Source organism: Ostrea edulis, chromosome 1, assembly GCF_947568905.1.
Source record: "Ostrea edulis chromosome 1, xbOstEdul1.1, whole genome shotgun sequence".
Taxonomy (NCBI): domain Eukaryota; kingdom Metazoa; phylum Mollusca; class Bivalvia; order Ostreida; family Ostreidae; genus Ostrea; species Ostrea edulis.
In genome coordinates, this window is record NC_079164.1 from 97,902,795 (window position 1) to 97,924,089 (window position 21,295).

The window sequence follows — 21,295 nt, forward strand, 5'->3', positions numbered from 1 at the left end:
ACAAATTGTTCTCCTTTGTTACCTGACCTGTTTCTATACTTTCTGAAGCAGAATGTATTCAAAAGCTTTTACATGAGAAGAAAGCCATCTGTTGTGGCCTTCAACTAAACATTTAGATATATCTGCGGCGTTTTATCTGTTACCAATAATGCTTTCCATTCATATGTCGATTCAACATATACATGTGAACTCGAAATGAAAGATACCACAAAGTCCTCCAAATCTGCTCCGTACTCTTTTCTACAACAAACCGGGTGATTTCAATTTCTTCATCCTCAACTTCCCATATTTATTTAGTGATATTCCATTATCACCTACATATAGTGTTGATATATCTCCACTGATTCGATACGCAAGAGCTTGTTCTATGTATGATCAGTTTTTGAATCGAGGCAGGATACCCACAAACAAGTTGATGTTCTCTGCAACTGTACATTTGTAAAAAAAAAAACAACAACAAAAAAAAAAAAACAAACAAAAAAAAACAAAAAAAAAACAACAACAACACCTTAATGCATAATGGTATAGACCAGGAAGGCCTCTACCAAAATTTTAAATTTCATGATCTTTGGAGTAGAGGTTCTGACTCCAGAGCGGGACGAAACTAGGAAATTATATATTGTATATGGGTAAAACATTTAAATATTTTTTCAATGCTATTGATATTAAATTGAAACTACATGTAAATAGATATTTAGAAGGAGTAGGTAGTCCTTTACTATAATCGTAAATTTCATACTCCCAGAGGTAAGGGCTTTTGTTTAATGGTGGGGTCAATATTATTATAGTAATTATTGTCTTTATCATTTGAAAGACTTATTTAAGTTTGCCTACACAGAAAACTAAGTGCGTATGCGTATTTAGGAAAAGCTGAAAAAATGTACCAAAATTGTGAATTTCGTAATTCCAGGGTTTTGACTCTAGGACGAGTCCAAATTATTCACAACGTTCGTCTTAATGTTACAGATATTACACGTACGTGTTTGTAAAACCTTTCATCAGCATAGGCACTTTCGGCGGCATTTGTGTTTTAAGAACACATTGTTTATTATGTTCTTGAATATTAGAATTTAGCTTAGATATGCAGGACAGGAATTTTTTCTAGATTTCATAGCCCTACTTTCAAGCCATAGTCAGGTGACTATGATAAGGCATTTGGACCTCTTGTTGATTGTTCCGGAAAAAAATAACAAACAATTCATAGTTAATAATTGAGAACATGTATCATTCTTTCAATGGGAAAACCATGGTTCATACGCAGTGCTTAAACGAGGCATTAAATGAAACTTTAGTGTAATGAGCCACGTGAAGTTGGTTGTTATCTTAAATTGAATTGCCTCTGTTCTGCTTCCATTGATACAATTTATTTGTAGCTGCAACAGTTCTGCCTACAGTATTGAAAAAAGCTTATCAATAGTGAGAAAGATTGGAAATGAAATCAAAATCATATATAGACCAATAGTGTAAACTCGTAATAAGAACAGTCCCAAACTCATGCAAGACGTGTGAATACCATTAAATGTGAAATTCAATTCCCGATGACTTCCAAGGGGAAAATGTCATATTCCGAAGAGAAATCAACAATATAAAGAATTAGGATTGAATAAGAGAGCAGAGTGGAGCTCAAAGCTCGGGGTCACCAGTTGATCCACCAATGGGGAGCGGTGATCGCGAGAAAAAGATATCACGAGTCAGATTAACAAGTCTGATAATAGAAAGCTTCACGGAAAAATAATGGCTGCCCCCTCGTCTTCCCGGACAATAGTAATTGGTGTGGATGATAGCTGTTTCTCGGAATATGCCTTTAACTGTGAGTTGTTGATTCGTATTTTTTTTTTCGGGAATGAATGTCATACCCGCTCATGCAGTTTACCTTTCATGATTAGATTTCGTTTGCTTCTTCTGGTAAATCTTTAATTGCAGGAACAGTTTTATTTGACAAACACTTTTTATCCATTAGATATTAGCAGGTGGTTCTAAATATATGTAATACATTACCAGTTAACATTTCCCCTTAGATTTCTCCTTTTAATGAGAGCTGTATAGGAATTTCTGGGTTATTATCATGATTACAGCTAGGTTTATTGTTAAATAATACCTTTGAACTTGTACATTAGAAAGTGGGGAGCGAACACATTGATCGAAAAATATATGAAGGATCTTTGTCAAAGAAAATGTTCACGATAATTGAATTACAGACAATCTTATCCCTATATTTGCTCATTAAGGACTGCGTGAATAATGTTTCCTTATAATCTTAGCAATTAAGAATGCAAGATCACTAGACTGTACGCATCTAATAACGAAGCATAAGAATTATACTAAAAATAATTTACATCTTTAATCAATTGATGAATAAAAAACCCAGTTTCTGCAATTCTGAAATCACATTGAAACTTCACGTTGGGGTTTCCTGTATATCATATAATCTGTAATAAAGGAATTCAAAGAAATAAGAAAGGTATTAGAAACATGAATGACCCCGTGGTACAAAATTGGAAAGGGTTATACATATGTATCATTTAAATGGTAGCAGTGCCAAAACAATTGAAGATATAAAGCGGACAATATTTTCTTAAGTCCAGAGTGGATTGACCCTTGACCTTGTGACCTCAAAATCAATAGAGGTCATGTACTCCTTAGGATGCACCAGTGTACCAAGTTTGGTGTCAATCAAACAAATGATTCTCAAAATATAGAAGAGACACTATGTCCAGTTTGACCCTTGACCTTTGACAATGTGAAACCAAAATCAATAGCTTCCATATACTCCTTACAATGCCAACATGCCAGTGTATCACGTTTGATGTCTGTCAAGGAAAGTGTTAAGACTATCATCCTATGTCCAGAGTGGATTGACCCTTGACTTTTCACCATGTGACTTCAAGATCAATAGGGGTCATCTATACCTTATGATATACACTGTACCAGTGCTCTAAGTTTGATGTTTGTCAAGCAAGGGGACTGAGCAGAGAAGACTGGTCTATAGACCGACTGACAAGTACAAAAAAAAAGGGGGGGGGGGTGCTTAGAATTTCGATAATAATGTAACATTGCTTTTAATCGTCTACTCACTGTACGTCAGCAGTTAGAAAATATAGGTACATGAGGACAGCCCCCTGATTCCTTTATTTCCCACCGAGGTGAGTAAGTACTCGAGTGTTTTCATTTATATGTCAACTGGGTAATATCATATTTGGAATTTATTAAGCGAACACGTGGCATATAAGTACATGTAATAAGGAAACAGCAAAGGCTCTTGTATGAAACAAGTGTCCGTGGGACACAGTCCAGCGTCCATGTTGTCTCTACCTGACAACAATATGTATACATCACATGATTGATATACACCAATAGTGTCGACAACCGTGAACAATTACCTAAAATCCAAATTTCAGTTTTGAAAATATATGAGGGTATGAACTGTAATGCTTCACGCCAGAAAAATGAAGCCCTGTCCTTTTTGATAATACATGAGGTGAGCGCTTCATGAACTGTGTTGGGGTGAATCATCGCAGTCCATACCCTCGTGCATTTTCAAAAATGAAATTAATTTTTTATATTTACTTGGGCCCTTGTGTCTGAATTTTTAGATTTATGATTATGGAATTCCTAGACGTTAAAAAAGACGTACTATATTTATCAAGATTCATACGTGCATTGTTTACAACAGCATCGCATTCATGAGGAAATGGCTTTCATTACAATTGAAATGTAAAATAAACCTGACGTAAATCACACTTCTTCATACATGTATGCTGAATATGAGACCGAGATCATTTGAGTTTAAGGCCTCGCGGTGATTCTCTAAACTGACATTATATACCATGTATGTTTATTTGGTCATAATCTTTAGTGCGCCGGTGTTATAGAGCCAGACTTCCCCCCATAGTGAGACCCCCCCACCCCCCGGTAAGTCTGGCTCTAGAGTGAGCCTTCCCCGGGGGTTCTCCTGCTCTAGAGTGAGCCTTCCCCAAGCGGAAGGCTCAATCTAGAGCCAGGCTCCCGGGGAGAGGCTCACTCTACAGCCAGATTTCCGGGGGAAGTCTCATTATGGGGGAAGGTTCACTCTACAACACCGGCTTAATTCTAAATTTGTAGAAATAATTTCTATGAAAGGTGAAGATAACGAACAGTGATCAATCTCATGACTCCTATATAGATGGCAGTGTATGACATGTAAAACGTTGCAATATGATACAAATCTTGATATTTATAAACAAAATCTTGATGTATATTTGATAATCATGGTATTTGTATATGAAAAGTTTGATATATTCGATAATCTTGACATTTATATGAAAATTTTGATTTATATTCGATAATTTTGATCAATTTGTCGAATATGATTAACAAGATTAGCGAATATTAATCAAGATTTATCCCATATAGATTATCAAATATAGATCAAGATTTTCGTATATAAATAACCTTGGAAGAGGACAGATACCTGTATATGCAGTTCACGTCCTCACTGCATGAAACACACTTCTTAACCACCACCCACTTCTCTTTATGGGATGGCTCACATTTTTTTGTATACATGTATTTGACCTCTCAACCCGGAATCAAAAGCATATGTTAAGAAATATTGAACAAATTCCTTTGGGTCCTGCTGATTCTTAAAATATTCTTTGTTGAGGACATGTGCTTGTCATTTGCCTAATTAGTGAAAGCGGAGAATGTTGTTTTGTTGAATACAGTGTTAGGGAAACAAACTAATGATTAACGCGGTCTACTCAAAAAGTAAAATCTGTCCCCAAGAAGCAGTTATTCAGGATAATGGATGACAAATTCAGGAAAAGAAAATGGTTCTTAATCCTTTGTTTGAAATACTGTTTCTATGTGAAAAAACCTGTGTAAACAAGAAAACCTGAAACCCAAAGATTAAAGGATTTTGTGGGATGTTTCCGTGAGTAAAGAATTAGGAAGAAACATGCCTAAAATCGTTTTCCGGTTAAAGAGCAAATTCTAAAGACAGATATAATCCCTGATACACAATTTCATAGCTCAGTTTGTGTGGAAACATACCGCTGCAGAACCCGCAAGTGAAGATGTAGAGTGCTAATAAAATAAAAATGTCGGCGTTAGATGTCTTACCGAGATAACCACTAAATAGCAGGCAACTTGAAAATCAAAGACATCGATTATTTCGAAAGTTCTCTTTCATTCCATGAAAACTGCTCTTATTTTTGCCCCAGTCCATACTGAATTGAAAATTCCATTATCTGTTTTGTCATAACACGAACAAGATAGTATTTATCACACGAACATGAAACCTATGGAAAAAGTGTTTTATATCTGGCGGTCATTGGGGACATACTCAGAATGGTTTTTTTTTTTTATAAACTCGATCCTGAAAGAATAACCGAAACGTTTTCTGATATTACAACTCTTAGATCGTGCATGAACCCCAGTTCATTACGTGACTGTATTCAGTCTGCATTTCTACTTTCATTTTCAGTTTATCTGAACCACGTGAGACGGGCTGGTGATAATATAGTGTTAGTCCATGTCCCAGAATTCCATGGGGTGATCCAAGCACGTATGTTGCTATATAAATTATCATTCAACACAAAAATCTTTGCTCTGAATTTTTTTAATATTCTATTTCAGCACATACCGTTTTCCCCCTCCAAAATCATGTCGCAAAACCGATTTACAATGTACATGTAATGAACGGAAGTAAAATTTGATTTCTTATCCCTTATTGTAGCTCACCCGAGCAAAACGATTCGAGGTTTTCTGATCAACGTTTGTTCAACTTCTTTTCCTTTTGTTAAATGAGTAGATCTACAAATACAGGTTTAAAGCGCTCGGAATATGAAAAACACCCCCTTCCTACGATTGATTGATTGAATATTGTTTAACGTGCCTCTCGAGAATTTTTCACTCATATGGAGACGTCACTATTGCCGTTCATTATCTATATAAGCTTTCGACATGTGCTTGTCCGAAATACCGTATTCCGTAGGGATCCGGGTTAGAATAGGTCCTCAGTATCCCTTGCTTGTCGTAAGAGGCGACTAAATGAGGTAGTCCTTCGGATGATACCGGAAAACCGAGGCCCTGTGACAGAACAGGTGTGGCACGATAAAGATCTCTCCCTGCACAAAGGCCATAAGCACCAAGCATAGACCAAACTTTTGCAGGCCTTCACCAGCAATCGTGACGTCTCCATACGAGTGAGAAATTCTCGAGTGGGACATTAAGCAATATAAAACAACTGAACGCCGTAAAGTCTTTAATTTTGCAAATACCACATTCTATTCAAAATACTTTGTCCTGGCAACTTTTCCTAAACCCTTTAGGGGATTTTGATGAATTTTGATACAAGGACAGATCACAATGTGGAGGTGTGCATACTGCAAAGGGAATACTGTCCAATGTTTTTTAAAGGAGTTACGGCTCTTGGACTTGTTTTTTTTTTTATTCAAAATACTTCGCAACTCCTCCTAAACCCTTTGGGGATTTTGATGAAACTTAGCACCAAGGAAGATCACAATATGTAGATGTGCATATTACAAGGGGATGCTGTCCCATTATTTTTTGGAGGAGTTACGGCCCTTGGACTTAGATTTGTTTAATACAAAATACATTGTTATTGGAACTCCGACGAAATCCTTTTGTGGATAATCCTTTCTTACTTGTTCAAATTCCTGGGTCAGTAATGTATGCAGGCGTATCATGTACCGATTTAGCGGTGCCCTATTTTTTTTTTTTTTTAAACTTTCCTCCCTTGTTGAATTTATGTAAAATATATATTAGTTAAAATTGTCAAATGATGATAATTTTGTGCAAAAGTATGACAATTTTTTAAATGGTGGAATCGGCAAGTAAATCAGCTGCAAGTTTGACATTTGGGTGACAAGAAAGAAATTGTACATGTAAAATTACGGCATCGTGATCATCAAATGTAAAATTGTACATGTATTAAAATTACGACATCGTGATCATCAAATTGCACTAAATTTTACGTCAGGTTGTGCAGGCCCCTTATTGCGTCCTTCCACATGTACTGAAATTCAAACATCATAATATTACCCAGCAAACACAATAGTATCATAATATTACCTAGCAAACACCATAATATTACTCTACAAACATCATAATATTACCCTACAAATATCATAATATTACCCAGCAAACACAATAGTATCATAATATTACCCTACAAACATCATAATATTACCCAGCAAACATCATAATATTACCCAGCAAACATCATAATATTACCCAGGAAACATAATATTGTCCAGGAAACATCATAATATTACCCAGAAAATGTAATATTACCCTACAAACATCATAATATTACCCTATAAATATCATAATATTACCCAGCAAACACAATAGTATCATAATATTACCCTACAAACATCATAATATTACCCAGCAAACATCATAATATTACCCTACAAACATCATAATATTACCCAGGAAACACCATAATATTACCCTACAAACATCATAATATTACCCTACAAACATCATAATATTACCCTACAAACATCATAATATTACTCTACAAACATCATAATATTACCCTACAAACATCATAATATTATTCTACAAACGTCATGATATTACTCAGCAAATGTAATATTACCCCACAAACATCATAATATTACCCAGCAAACACCATAATATTACCCTACAAACATCATAATATTACTCTACAAACATCATGATATTACTCTACAAACATCATAATATTACTCTACAAACATCATAATATTACCCTTCAAACATCATAATATTACTCTACAAACATCATAATATTACTCTACAAACATCATAATATTACTCTACAAACATCATAATATTACTCAGCAAATGTAATATTACCCTACAAACATCATAATATTACCCAGGAAACACCATAATATTACCCTACAAACATCATAATATTACTCAGCAAATGTAATATTACCCCACAAACATCATAATATTACCCAGCAAACATAATATTGTCCAGCAAACATCATAATATTACCCAGCAAATGTAATATTACCCTACAAACATCATAATATTACCCAGGAAACACCATAATATTACCCTACAAACATCATAATATTACTCAGCAAATGTAATATTACCCCACAAACATCATAATATTACCCAGCAAACATAATATTGTCCAGCAAACATCATAATATTACCCAGCAAATGTAATATTACCCTACAAACATCATAATATTACCCAGGAAACACCATAATATTACCCTACAAACATCATAATATTACTCAGCAAATGTAATATTACCCTACAAACATCATAATATTACCCAGCAAACATAATATTGTCCAGCAAACATCATAATATTACCCAGCAAATGTAATATTACCCTACAAACATCATAATATTACCTAGCAAACACCATAATATTACCCTACAAACATCATAATATTACTCAGCAAATGTAATATTACCCCACAAACATCATAATATTACCCAGCAAACATAATATTGTCCAGCAAACATCATAATATTACCCAGCAAATGTAATATTACCCTACAAACATCATAATATTACCCAGCAAACACCATAATATTACCCTACAAACATCATAATATTACCCAGCAAATGTAATATTACCCTACAAACATCATAATATTACCTAGCAAACACCATAATATTACCCTACAAACATCATAATATTACCCAGCAAATGTAATATTACCCCACAAACATCATAATATTACCCAGCAAACATCATAACATTACCAAGCAAATATCATAATATTATATTACCCTACAAATATTACAATATTACCCTACAAACATCATAACATTACCCTACAACCATCATAATATTACCCATAAAACATCATAATAATTATTACCCATAAAACATCATAACATTACTACCCATCAAACATCATAATATTACCCAGCAAATATCATAATATTACCCTACAAACATAATAATATTACCCAGTAAACATCATAATATTTATGGCCGTAGGAAGGGGGGGGGGCACAATATCCCCCCCCCCCCAAAAAAAAAGTCATATAGTAAAATTCACATATATAGTGTAATATATGATTATTTTTAAGCAGAAAGTTCATTTAATTCAATGAAACTCAGTCAGTCAGTGTGACTGTCCTTTAGCTTAAATGAAAAAAAATATGAAAAGCACTTCATGCCTTAACATTTCTTAGGGCATCATCCAAAAGGTCGTAATCATGAGGTAATGGTTCGGTTCTCGTTCGCAGCTCCGCATCTGGCGTCAAACCTATGATATGTAGTGACTGTTCCTTTGCCAAGTGCCCGGCACTAGTGTCGTTTAAAGTCCTTTACCGGTATTTGTTGACGACTCATACGAGAGAAAAACTCTCGCAAGGGACGACTGATCAAAAGGTATCTAATATGTGTGACCTTGACTAACTTTCAAGGTCTAATAATTCATTAGATAGCTTGTTCATAGAAACTTCGTCTTGATACAAAAATTTCTATGCCCAACTGCCCTAATACCAGTTCAAAGTTTGTATATATTTAAATCTTTTTGTAAAGCTAGTATGATGAATTGTTGACTTTTTTATCATCACAGTTTTTATGGTAAAGGTAAACCCGATAATGTGTGAAGTACTATTTATCAGTGACGTAACACCCCCAATGTGACGTAGGTCATGACGTGTAACAACTTTTTCAAAGCTTGTAAAGTCTCAGGCTGTCAAGACCTGTTTCATTCTTGGTCCAAGAGTAGACACTATCGTATCAGTGTAAGATCAACCTTCCGCACAGTTTTAACTTTGATTATATTTCACAATGTATGCCCAGACGGACGAAAGAAAGACATTTATCGAAAAAGTGCACGAAGAAGCAAGGGATGCAGGAAAAAAGGGATGGGGAGCACTAAGTTTTCTTGTTAGACTCAAAGGGCAAATTTTAAAGAAATATCCTCTTCCAACAAGCATACCTAATATTCCAACTTCGAATATTCGAAAAGATGCTGTTTCCGCAGAGCTTTATCCAAATGATGCTCCTTCTGAGCTTATCCCGATTCAGATATATGGTGATGGTATTTGTTTATTCAGAACTTTCTCTTTTTGGTGTTTGGACATGAGGACAATTTTAAGGAAATGAGGGTACGAATTGTGTTTGAACTTGTTTCAAACCTGAAGCGCTACACGAATGAAAACACTTTTGTGACCATGTCCACAAACAAAAGTTCACTTTAATATGTCTTTGAAAGTTCCATGTCAGAAGAGTGTTTAATTACTGGTGATTTGATTGCTTCGTTACAAAAGGAAACAATAAAAACAACCCAGAACGGTTACTATTCAAGCCTTTTACATATGTTCGTAGCTTCTAACGTTTTTACAGAAACCAATCATGTCGATTTTCCCCGAGGTGCAAAACCCTGGTGTAAACAGACAAGATCATAATCAGCTTATTGTTCCTCTTGACCGTGCTGATGCTAAAGAATATCATGATGCTATCCACATCATGTGGACTCAAACAATTGCTACAAAAATAAATGGTTGGACACCTGATCATTTTGTTGCCTGTATTCACAAGCATGAGGAACCTCTTTCAAAGCGTTCGAGGTTATCCTTTGAGGATTCTGAACTTCGTCGCTCATTTGAACCAAAACAATCACAAGATAGTCCTTCCCCACTCTTGGAGTCTAACACAAATGAGGAGTCTATTGAAACAGGTAAATTGGGGGAAACTGCAAACAAAGAAACAGACAAACATGTTAAGGTTGCTTCCTTTATTGATTCTTCTTCTTCTTCTTCAGAAGAAGATGATACCTCAGAAATACGAGTTCAAAAGGCCCAGGTTGTACATGAAAAATGGCATACACCAGAGATCGGTAGTACCCCAAATCAGCCACGGAATATTTTCTTTCCAGCAAAAAAGTTTGGTAAAAAGATGAGATCTTTCAATGCCTCCTGGTTTGATCGGTGGTCTTGGTTACATTATGTAGAAATCAAAGATGTTGTATTCTGTTTTCCTTGCATAAAATCGTTTCAGAAGAAGACTCTCAGTTGTCACAAGAAAGAAAAACCTTTCATATCAAGTGGTTTTAAAAACTGGAAAAAGGCAACCACAAAATTCGCCGCACACGAGAAAAGTGATTGCCATAAAGAGGTAATGGAAAGGGAGTTTACGATAAAGGAGGAGGTTAAAGATGTTGGAGAATGTCTTTTAAAGACGCACGAAGTCGAGAAGTCTAACAGAGAGAATTTACTTGAAATCACAAACATTCTAAAGTTTCTTGCTCGACAAGGAATTGCTCTTCGGGGTGACAAAGACGAGAAAACCTCGAACTTTAATCAACTTCTCATGCTAGAGGCTAAACGCGATCCCCAGCTTCAGGAATGGCTACAACGCAAGACAAATAAGTATGTTGCTCCATATATACAAAATGAAATTTTGCAGGTGATGGGGTTGCAGGTTTTGCGACAAATTGTTGCTTTCATCAAATCGTCTGAATTCTTTTCAATAATGGCAGACGAAACACGAGATATTTCCAACAAAGAGCAACTTGTTTTATGCATTCGATGGGTTGATCAAATTTTACCGCTTATGAAGATTTATTAGGGATGTACTGTCTTTCTGACATTGGGGCTAATTCAATAACCCTAGCAATTAAAGATGCCCTTTTGAGGTTCGATCTGCCTATCAACAAAGTACGAGGCCAGTGTTATGACATGGCTGCTTCTATGGCTGGTTCAAAGACAGGTGTTGCAACACAAATTCATGCACTTGAACCCAGAGCCCTTTACATACACTGTTATGGTCATGCTCTTAACCTAGCTTGCAGTGATTCTATTAAGGGATGTAAGTTGCTTAGAGACACCCTGGACAATGCAAAGGATATAACAAAGTTGATTAAAGAATCTCCAAGAAGGGAGATGATTTTTTTTATACATTAAAAAATGCCCAAAATCTAGAGAAAATGTCAGCGGGAATAAGATGGACAATAAAAGCCGACACATTTTTTAGCATTTTGTCAAACTATGAAATTCTAAGAAATGTATGGGATGAAAGCCTCCAATACGTGCGTGAGGTAGAAATGAGAAACAGAATTAGGGGAGTGGCTGCTTATATGTGCAGGTTTGATTTCTTCTTTGGGTGTTTACTGAGTGAAAAACTTTTACGTTATAGTGATAATTTGGCAAGGGCTCTGCAGGCTCCAAAAAAAAAAAAAAAAATGGCATCAACGACAATGAGTGCTTTGCAAAGTCTCCGAGATGAGACAATCTTCACTCAGTTTTACGAGGAAGTTGTTGAAAAAGCAAAACAGATGAACATCGATGATCCTGTTCTTCCTAGAAAACGCAAAATTCCTCGTAAACTTGATGATGGGACAGCAGCACATACTTTTTCATCGTGTGCAGATATGTATAGGAAAGATTTCTACGAGGCATTAGATCTGCTTTTAGCTGGCATAAAATCTAGATTTGACCAACCAGGTTACAAAGCTTATGTTAATCTTGAAAACCTCGTAATTAAGGCTTGCACAGGTCAAAAGTTTGAAGAAGAATTAAATTTTGTCACGACCCTATATGATACAGATTTGAAGCCAAAGGATCTTCACTGCCAGCTTATAATGTTTAAGAGTTTTGCCAAAAGACTTTACGCCAGATATACCAAGTGTGGTTGAATTTTTCAGACATTCAAATGAAAAAAGTCTGTTTGCCGAGATCCTCAAAATTCTCAAACTAATTTTGGTACTTCCTGCAACTAACGCTACCAGTGAGCGCTCATTCAGCGCCTTGAAAAGATTGAAAACATCACTGAGATCAACAATGAGCCAAATACGAACAAACAATTTGCTTTTATTGCATGTTCATAAAAATGAGACTGATGAACTGAATCCAGAAAAAATAGTTGAGGAGTTCGTAAGTGAAAGTGAACACAGACTGGCGATTTTTGGAAAATTTACCGAGTACTAAATACCTTATGACTCAGAAATGATTGATAACAAAATGATAAAGATATAAACAAAAAAAAAGATTTTAAAAAATCCTTAATACCCCCCCCCCTCCAAAAACAAAAACAAACAAAACTTAAAATTAAAGTTGAGGGGTTTTCTGGGAAACTAATTAGATTCTATGTACATAATTAGATTTATGTACATGACGTACACCTCAATGCTTGCACATATTTATGCAGTTATCTTTTTACTAATGGTTTTGTCGATATCTCTTTTTTGTCGTAAATTACTTTGGTGTGGTGCCCACCCCCCCCCCCCCCCCCCCCAAAGTGAAATTGCTTCCTACGTGCCTGATATTACCCTACAAACATTATAATATTACCCATCAAACATCATAATATTACCCAGTAAACATCATAATATTACCCAGCAAACATCATAATATTACCCAGCAAACATTCACCCCTGGCAGCTTTAGTCAGAGTTGTGCAGTTACATGAACCCAGTAGTGCTCACAATCATATTATTGAATGACGCTCATTTGCATGACATCATTATAATAAAAAAAATAATGAATAATATTAGATGTACTAGAAACAAAAAAATGCGAAACGGTTTAAATTGACAAACTTTCCAACGACCCCGAGAAGTTATCAATGGAAATTATTTGATTTTCGGCACAGGGATTGAAAAACAGGACGTAGTAAATCATTGACCTATGCAAGTTTTCTTTATGTAAGTAATACGGCCCTGATTTGTCACATTATATTACACTCGTGGTAGCTCCAACATTTATACCATTTGCTTGTTTGTCAATTGGATTTACTTCTTTCACGAATTTTTCACTCATATCGAGACGTCGACAGCTGTGCACTCAGATCTGTAGCAGCGAGCGTTCTACACTATGCTTGCCGTGACACGGTACCTCAGTCAGATCCGTAGGAGCGAGCGTTATTTATCATGCTTGCCGTGACACGGTACCTCAGTCAGATCTGTAGCAGTGAGCGTTATTTATCATACTTGCCGTGACACGGTACCTCAGTCAGATCGCTCTTTATCATGCCACACTGATAGAAATGCAGGTCATTACCATTGGGTTTGAAATCAAATTTTATTATTGAAAGAAATTGGAAATGGAAATGTGCACAACATCTCTCTCTCTCTCTCTCTCTCTCTCTCTCTCTCTCTCTGTGATCACAACAAACAATTCATCAGTTTTCGTATTCTTGCATACAGTCATAACATCTTTTTAGAAGTTTTCTAGAAATTAAAGTTATACCGTGATATAAAATCATTTCAAACATTAAACGTTCTGCGACAATATAATCAAACACTGGAGAAAGATCTGACAGCATTGCATTTGAGGTCATGTTATTGACCCCAGTTTCTTGAATAATTCAATATATACTCGACCAATAAAGAATCAAAGACCAATCAGGAAATCGATTTACTGTTCCAAACGTGTCCGGATGGTAAGTTCACTAAACTGGCGTCGATCCATGAAAACATTACACGAATTCAAAATATCAGCGTTTAAGGAATAGCAAAGGAAGATCTTAGATAATATATATTCATTATCGTTAAAATATATTTTCTGTTAGCACAGCAGATATGTGAAAATTCTGGTGAAATTGTGCCTTTGATGATACAAGCATGAAATTTGTCACACATTTAGGGCATACCATTACAACGAATTTTGGAGGTAGGGACATTCCATATTCCTCAAAGGGCTAAAATGGCGGCCATTTTACAAAATGGCTACTATGAATTGCATATTTTGCCTCATAGTTCAACCCTGCCATGTGTACTGGATATGAAATACAATGCAGTGAGCATATTATCAACTGTTATGTACATACTATGCAATAACGGCGTAACTTCATTGGCTGGTAACAACTTACTAATATACCTATGCCATTTTGTTTCCTGTAATAATGATAATATAGTGATAATCCTACTGCACAGTGCCTTCTCTCATACACTATACTTGCTTGGTGTTGGTTTCCAATTTGTATATTGACTAAATGTAGGTGGTGCATATTGCCTGAATGACAACGACCAATAAGCATTTGAAGCATTTGGATCCCCAACAGCCCAGTACATCTGCAACAAACTTGTCTTATATGACAGGTTGAAACAAGTGCGTATTATGTCAGGAGGACACTGCTGAGATCCTTTCCTGTCCACTTGATTTTAAGCGAAATACAATCTAGATTCTTGCAGACAATATCCACAACTTCAGTCAGATCGGCTGCCTGCCAAAATCCCTAGAAAAGTCCCTCTGGACAATGGTGGGGTTATACAGTCCGAGTCGATCGTCCAGAACCAAAAGGCTAAGTTGCATGATTCATGCAGACTGAAGTATAACAAACCTGCACTGCATCGGACACAGAGATGTAAATTAGTGAAGAATCTGAAAGTGTCTCAAGAAAGTACAAAACATCAGAGTGTACATATAGACCACACACAGTCACTTCCTGGAAAGTGTTTCTTTTGTGACAAGCCAGTAAGTAACGATTCTCTGCACAAAGCTTCCACCTTCCATCTTGATAAACTTTTCAGGGCGGCTGCTCTGAAATTAGGAAACAAGGCAGGGTTAAGGCTAACCCTAACTCTCTTGCTAAACTGAGACCTTATAGCACACGGTACCTAGTGTCACGTGAAGTGTATGTTCTCCTTATATAACATAGCTAAGGTCACAAAGACAACAGTGGGTGATCAAGATGATATCAATCGTGGTATAACACATGGAGAACTGGTGGTCTACATTGATGTCTGCATGGATGCTCTTATGGCAAGCTGGTAAACCTGACAAGACTGTACACCACTAGACTGGAACAGCTTGGTACAGTCTCGACCAAACTCAAAGATCGAATCATGACATATTTTAAAGACCGGAAGGAGCACAAGTCCGGTCAATATATTCTGTTTGCTGTCAACCAGGATGTTGACTCAGCCCTGCAGAGGACATATAAGCACGAGGCTGACAGTGATAATTTGTCTTCCTAGAGCCGTAGACATAGTCCAAATAGGCATGTTGAAAATGATGACACCTTTCGCGGTTCATTTGAAGCCCAGTTTTAGCCCACTGCTAAGACATGCCGGTTTCTTCTTCTCCTGTAACACTAGGTGGTATGATCTTGAATGGTCCTAATATCCAAGTATTGAAGAGCAGTCAAACCACTCATCTGTATCAACACCTACTCCCATAGTCTCACAACTCCTCATTTTCGACGGCTACGCACGCAGCCGAGAGAGTACCAGTAGTATCGAGTCTATCAGACACAGCCACAATTGGAAGACCCCTATGCATGTGTACCTGGACACTCTAATGCACATAAAAACTCGGAAACGAAACATGGTTGATGCTTTGTTCCACCTGCGTCTCTCGATCTCCTATAATAGAGTGCTGAGCATCTCTATGAATTTGGTGAGCAGAATCTACCGCTTCGTCCAGAAGGAGGGTCCATTTTGCCCCCCAGGGCTGTGGAGATCAATTCACAAATGGAGCAATATATAACTTTTTATCATAACCTCAGTTCAAGAAGTGTTTATTGAAGTATCTGAGTATACATAATATTTTTACCGTACATCACATCTCAGCTACAGCATTCAAACAGGGTAGATATTGTTTGCAACTTCACAGACAGTTGCAAATAGACACCAGGAAGAGGGGTAAAGCACCAGGAGACGAGTTGAGCCATCTAGTTCCACCCCAGGGAACTGACAGGCTTCCTCCACATACATGAAAACAAGATAGAATTGTTTGCCTTCCTAGCAACTAGGATAGCAACCACGAAAACAGAGCAGCAAAGCATCAGCACAAACCACAAAGACATGCTTTGTATACAACCATGAGGTGTTGCTGTAGGCTCCCTGTGCAGTCAGGAGGAGGCAGATACGAGAATACTACTCCATGCCCAAGATGCAGTGAGGCGGGGCTATACTAAGGTGTCGATCTTCACAATGGACAGATATTTGATCCTTGCATTAACAGCAGCTGGACATCGATAAACTTTGAGTTGCTTTGCCACAGGAAAGAATTTCTTGGCTGCCCGCAAAATGGTTATGGCACTGAACAAGTGCCGAGAGTTGCCATTCTTGCACGCCTTCGCTGGGTACAATACCGTGGGAGGAGAACACAACATGGGAAACATGGAAATCCTGTAATTATGTCGCTATAGCTTTCTGTGCATTAGCTGTTATGACAAACCATTGGAGTTGTAGATGACCACATGGATCCACTGGAGTGTTTTGTTGCCCTGATCTACGATCGAACCAGCAGCCTAGAACATGTCAATGAGACTGGTAAGCATCTCTTCACCCAGAGTGGCAAATCAATAGAGGCCATCCCACAACTCGAGAAGCTCTCAGTATATCAGAGAGCTGCCTACCAAACCGGCTTCTGTTGGGTACATGTACCGGTCAGATGACGATTTCCATACCAGATTCCTTCGCCAAGTAAATAGGATTGGGTTCAGATTAATAATGACTGGGGTATGTATAGGACAATTATCCTCCCGCAGGCAACTGGGGCATACCGGCAATTTATAACATGTGAATGCAAGATGGGTTTCAGAGAAGAGTACGTTAAGGCCACATTCCAGTGCACAGTTCTGTGCCACTGCGGAAGGAAGTATACAAAATTGTTTACAGGAGAGATCACAAACTTGTACACAACCATGTAGAATACTATATCACTTGGGTTCAAGCCTTTTCTGTGCACTATATTTTATGTAAAAGTCAAATAAGAGCACTCCCAGGGTGTTAAAGTGACATATCCAGTTCATTTTCTTCGCGTTTCCTAAGTTTGTTTTTAAAAGTTCAAAACTATTTTTGGTAAGAAGGGCCAAATGAATGGTGTGTAAGCTTTGATACATTTAACTGGCATCTCAAAGCCTGCTTATGTGGAAAAAACGTCATTGATGTGCTTTTTGATAAGTAAATACAGTTATATTGACATGGATCCTGTGTTTCATATTACTCGAAAATGGTCATTTTAACAGAATGACCGCCATTTTGGCCCAAGGAGAAACTTGGAATGTCCCTATATCCAAAACTCTTTCTAGCAGAATGCTCTATCAGTGTACCAAATTTCATGCTTGTATCACTAATAGCACAATCTTCCCACATATCTGCTGGGCTATGTGGCGTTCTAACATCATCTTATTCGAGTATTCTCCCGTGCTTCTCGGTATTTATTGTCATGCGTATGATAAATACCAAGTAAGTTCCGATATAACAGCAAAACTTATATGTTAGCGAAAGCCGTAATTTGATTGTTAAAGGTGAAAGGTAAAATAACATGATTTCAAACTTAATGCTGTCAGAAACGGTTAGAGAATATCTTATTTTAATTACATTTAATGTAGGGTTCTGTGATGTGCTTATTTTCAAAAGAATGCGAAACTTTGCCAGTTTGATTATATTAAGATACTGAATAGGTATCGGGTTTTCGTTTTAAATACATATAAGAACTTGTAATGTACATAATATATGTTCATAATGATAGAAATATAACTACAACACTTCATGAAACTTCATTGACACAACTAAATTATTATATAGACAGACATTATGTTGCATTCATTCACTAGAGCTCGTTATTTAGAAATAAGTTGTTATTCATGTTTTTACAGCCGCTGTCTTGACAGATCCTGGAGTTGTACACGAGCTTCTAAAAGAAGAGGAAATTCGAACGCGGCAGCTGGTTCACAAATATTCGGAGAAGATGAAACAGTTTGGTGTAAAACACACTATCAATAAAATCCTAATAAATGTATTTGTGGAAAATAAGAAATTTGTGTTGATTGCATTTTCTTAAGAATTCCAACTGTGAACTTCGAAAGATACGAGGTTTCAATATTGTTGTAAAAAAAGTCATCTCATTGTTATCTCAATGAAATATCGATCAAGACAATTTTCGGAACTGAATTATTAAAACGTCGCTTGAAAACAAATTAAAGTGTTGTCTGTTTTAATGGTAAATGCTTACTGAGGAATCACACAAATTAAAGTGTTGTCTGTTTTAATGGTAAATGCTTACTGAGCAATTAATTCGTCGTGGTTGTATTGGGATCGGTTAATTAGTTGGTTTTTTTTTCCAGCTTGGAGGGAAAATGAAGCAAATGACAGGAAAAGTTGGTGAATCTATCATTGAAGCGTCAAAAACAGAAAAAGCTGACTTCATAATAGTGGGGACAAGGGGCATGAGCAAGGTTCGGCGGACCTTTCTGGGGAGTGTCAGCGACTACTGCGTTCATCATGCACACATGCCTGTCCTTGTCTGTCGACATAAGGAGTTCGATGCCCAACATGACCACGTGCACCGTGGGTCATCATCATAATCCATGACGTAATCAACGGCTCTAGCTTACAGCAGTTAATTTCTTCAACAGCGATTCTTAGACGAATATAATTGTTCCATTAACATTACATGACCATTACAAAAGTTATTAAAGTTGTATCGTAAATAATAATAAAAACGTAATTGTTTTCATTTACGCCGACATACATGTACTTCATAAAAAAGTATGCTGGTGTGACGTGTTGCTGCTCATGAAATGGTGAAGTCTCCACATGAGTTAAATATTCTCGAGAAAGACGTAAAACAATATTCAATCAATCAATCATCTAAAATTTAGCACTTCTTAATTTCCATTGATCAACTACTTGGCGAATTTCCCCCAAATTTACTGAGTAGCATGTTTGGGGGCAGGAGACCGAAAATCTTAAATAATTATTTTAAATAATAATAATTATTATTAATATGTTTCCGGTGTGACCGTTGAGACGAGCGAAGACAACACGACTTGAGCCAATCTATTTAACGCGGGAAATATAACGTTCTCAAACTACCAGGAAATGGAGGAAAAATCGCCTTCAAGAGCCCATGTTTTAATTTTCAGATTTCATTACCATGGCAACCAATTTTCAAAAAATAATGTATATGGTTCTTGAAAGTACACATGTGAAAGATTTTAAAATTCCATCATGACATTTGCTGCTAGCCTGGAAATGGGTTGAGATACAATCAGGCACCTGTCATCCTTGAAGTAAAAAATCAACAAAAATTAGGGAAATATACCCATTTTCAACCCCTCGAGGTTCAAAAAGAAAATTTCTCAGTTTAATGACAGATTTCAACTTTCAGCAAAAATCCTAACCTTTCCAACAAGGCCAAATTTGCAATAGGGTCCTTGATTCCTTTTCGAAATATTTTACATCAAAGATGCAGCATGCTCTTTTCAATTGAAAGTAGAATTGTCCGCCTAGAAATCAAACTCTCATGCATCTCACAGTCACAGTTTCGAATCCCTTAAAAAAGGCACTGGATCAATGTAGAATGGTCACCTCCCTATATTAATACAGATATCAATAACAATGAAACTACTTAAATTCTATAAAATACTCTTTTAACATATTTACATTTTGATTATCCACAACAAAACGTACGAAGATATGGGAAAGCTTGTCTGGAATTTAAAATCATTTGTGGTATACTTTCCAAACTATTTATTTATTTTATCTACGGGGTTAATTGTCCGAGGGGGGGGGGGGGGCGACATTTTCCCGGAAGCATTATGGATAGTCCTCATCATTTTTCAGCTGATGAAGAGCAAATCACGTGATTCACATGTGTAATCGTCGCGTCGCTTCACAACGTGAGCTTCGCTCGCTATTGTCATTGTACTTTCATATAGCGCTTTTTCTAATTAAGACAATTACCCTAAAGAGCTTTACATGTATAACAATAAAAACAAACTAAAACAAAGAACAAGAAATGTATATAAAAAAGGGCATAAAATAATACTAAAACTGGGGTGGTTTTTTTAAAACTCTGTAGAATCTACATAAATACAAATTACAGATTAAATGCAAGTTTTGGGTTTGTTTTGTTTACGTTTGAATTATGAGCTCACTGCATTCGTGTGGCACTACGGTGAACCATATGGAACCTTAACAAATCAATGTATTATTCTGATAGTACAAAACATTTCTAAGATACAAACATACCAATAACTTTTTTTTCAAAATTTTTAGTTCATTCTCGAACACTTAAACTCTAGGACATCTTTGTATTAATAATATATGCACTGCGCACGCCTTTTTCACACGTAGTCGATTGATTGATTGATTGATGTTTTCCGCCACACTCAACAATTTTTCAGTTATATATGGTGGCGCCCAGTTTTTATTGGTGGAAGAGAGAACCCAGATGCATTGTACCTGGGAAGAGACCACCGACCTTCCGAAAGTTAACTGGGGAAACTTTCTCACTTACTGGCGCGAGCCTGTAGTCGGAAAGAAAACAATGGCGTCGATACATGTAAGTTTTAACATCGAATTCATCGACCTAATAGATATAGGCGTTAGGACGTACATGTATCACACTTATT

General features: G+C 36.6%; 1 protein-coding gene across 1 annotated transcript; it reads left to right on the forward strand.

The window, feature by feature from the left end:
* Positions 1 to 1,483: 1,483 nt before the first annotated feature.
* LOC125671690 (universal stress protein Sll1388-like) lies at positions 1,484 to 19,381 on the forward strand. The gene is made up of 4 exons (XM_048907548.2): positions 1,484 to 1,810; positions 5,465 to 5,545; positions 18,536 to 18,642; positions 19,004 to 19,381. Exons 1-4 carry the CDS (start codon positions 1,735 to 1,737, stop codon positions 19,241 to 19,243), a joined length of 504 nt encoding a protein of 167 aa, XP_048763505.1. The 5' UTR covers positions 1,484 to 1,734; the 3' UTR covers positions 19,244 to 19,381.
* The last annotated feature ends 1,914 nt before the right edge of the window (positions 19,382 to 21,295 follow it).

Excerpts from the sequence above, each read along its gene's own strand:
- LOC125671690 (XM_048907548.2), top strand. The coding sequence starts at position 1,735 with ATGGCTGCCCCCTCGTCTTCCCGGACAATAGTAATTGGTGTGGATGAT. Across the intron at positions 1,811-5,464 it reads CTCGGAATATGCCTTTAACT|TTTATCTGAACCACGTGAGA; the intron begins GTGAGTTGTTGA and ends TTTCATTTTCAG. Across the intron at positions 18,643-19,003 it reads AGAAGATGAAACAGTTTGGT|CTTGGAGGGAAAATGAAGCA; the intron begins GTAAAACACACT and ends TTTTTTTTCCAG.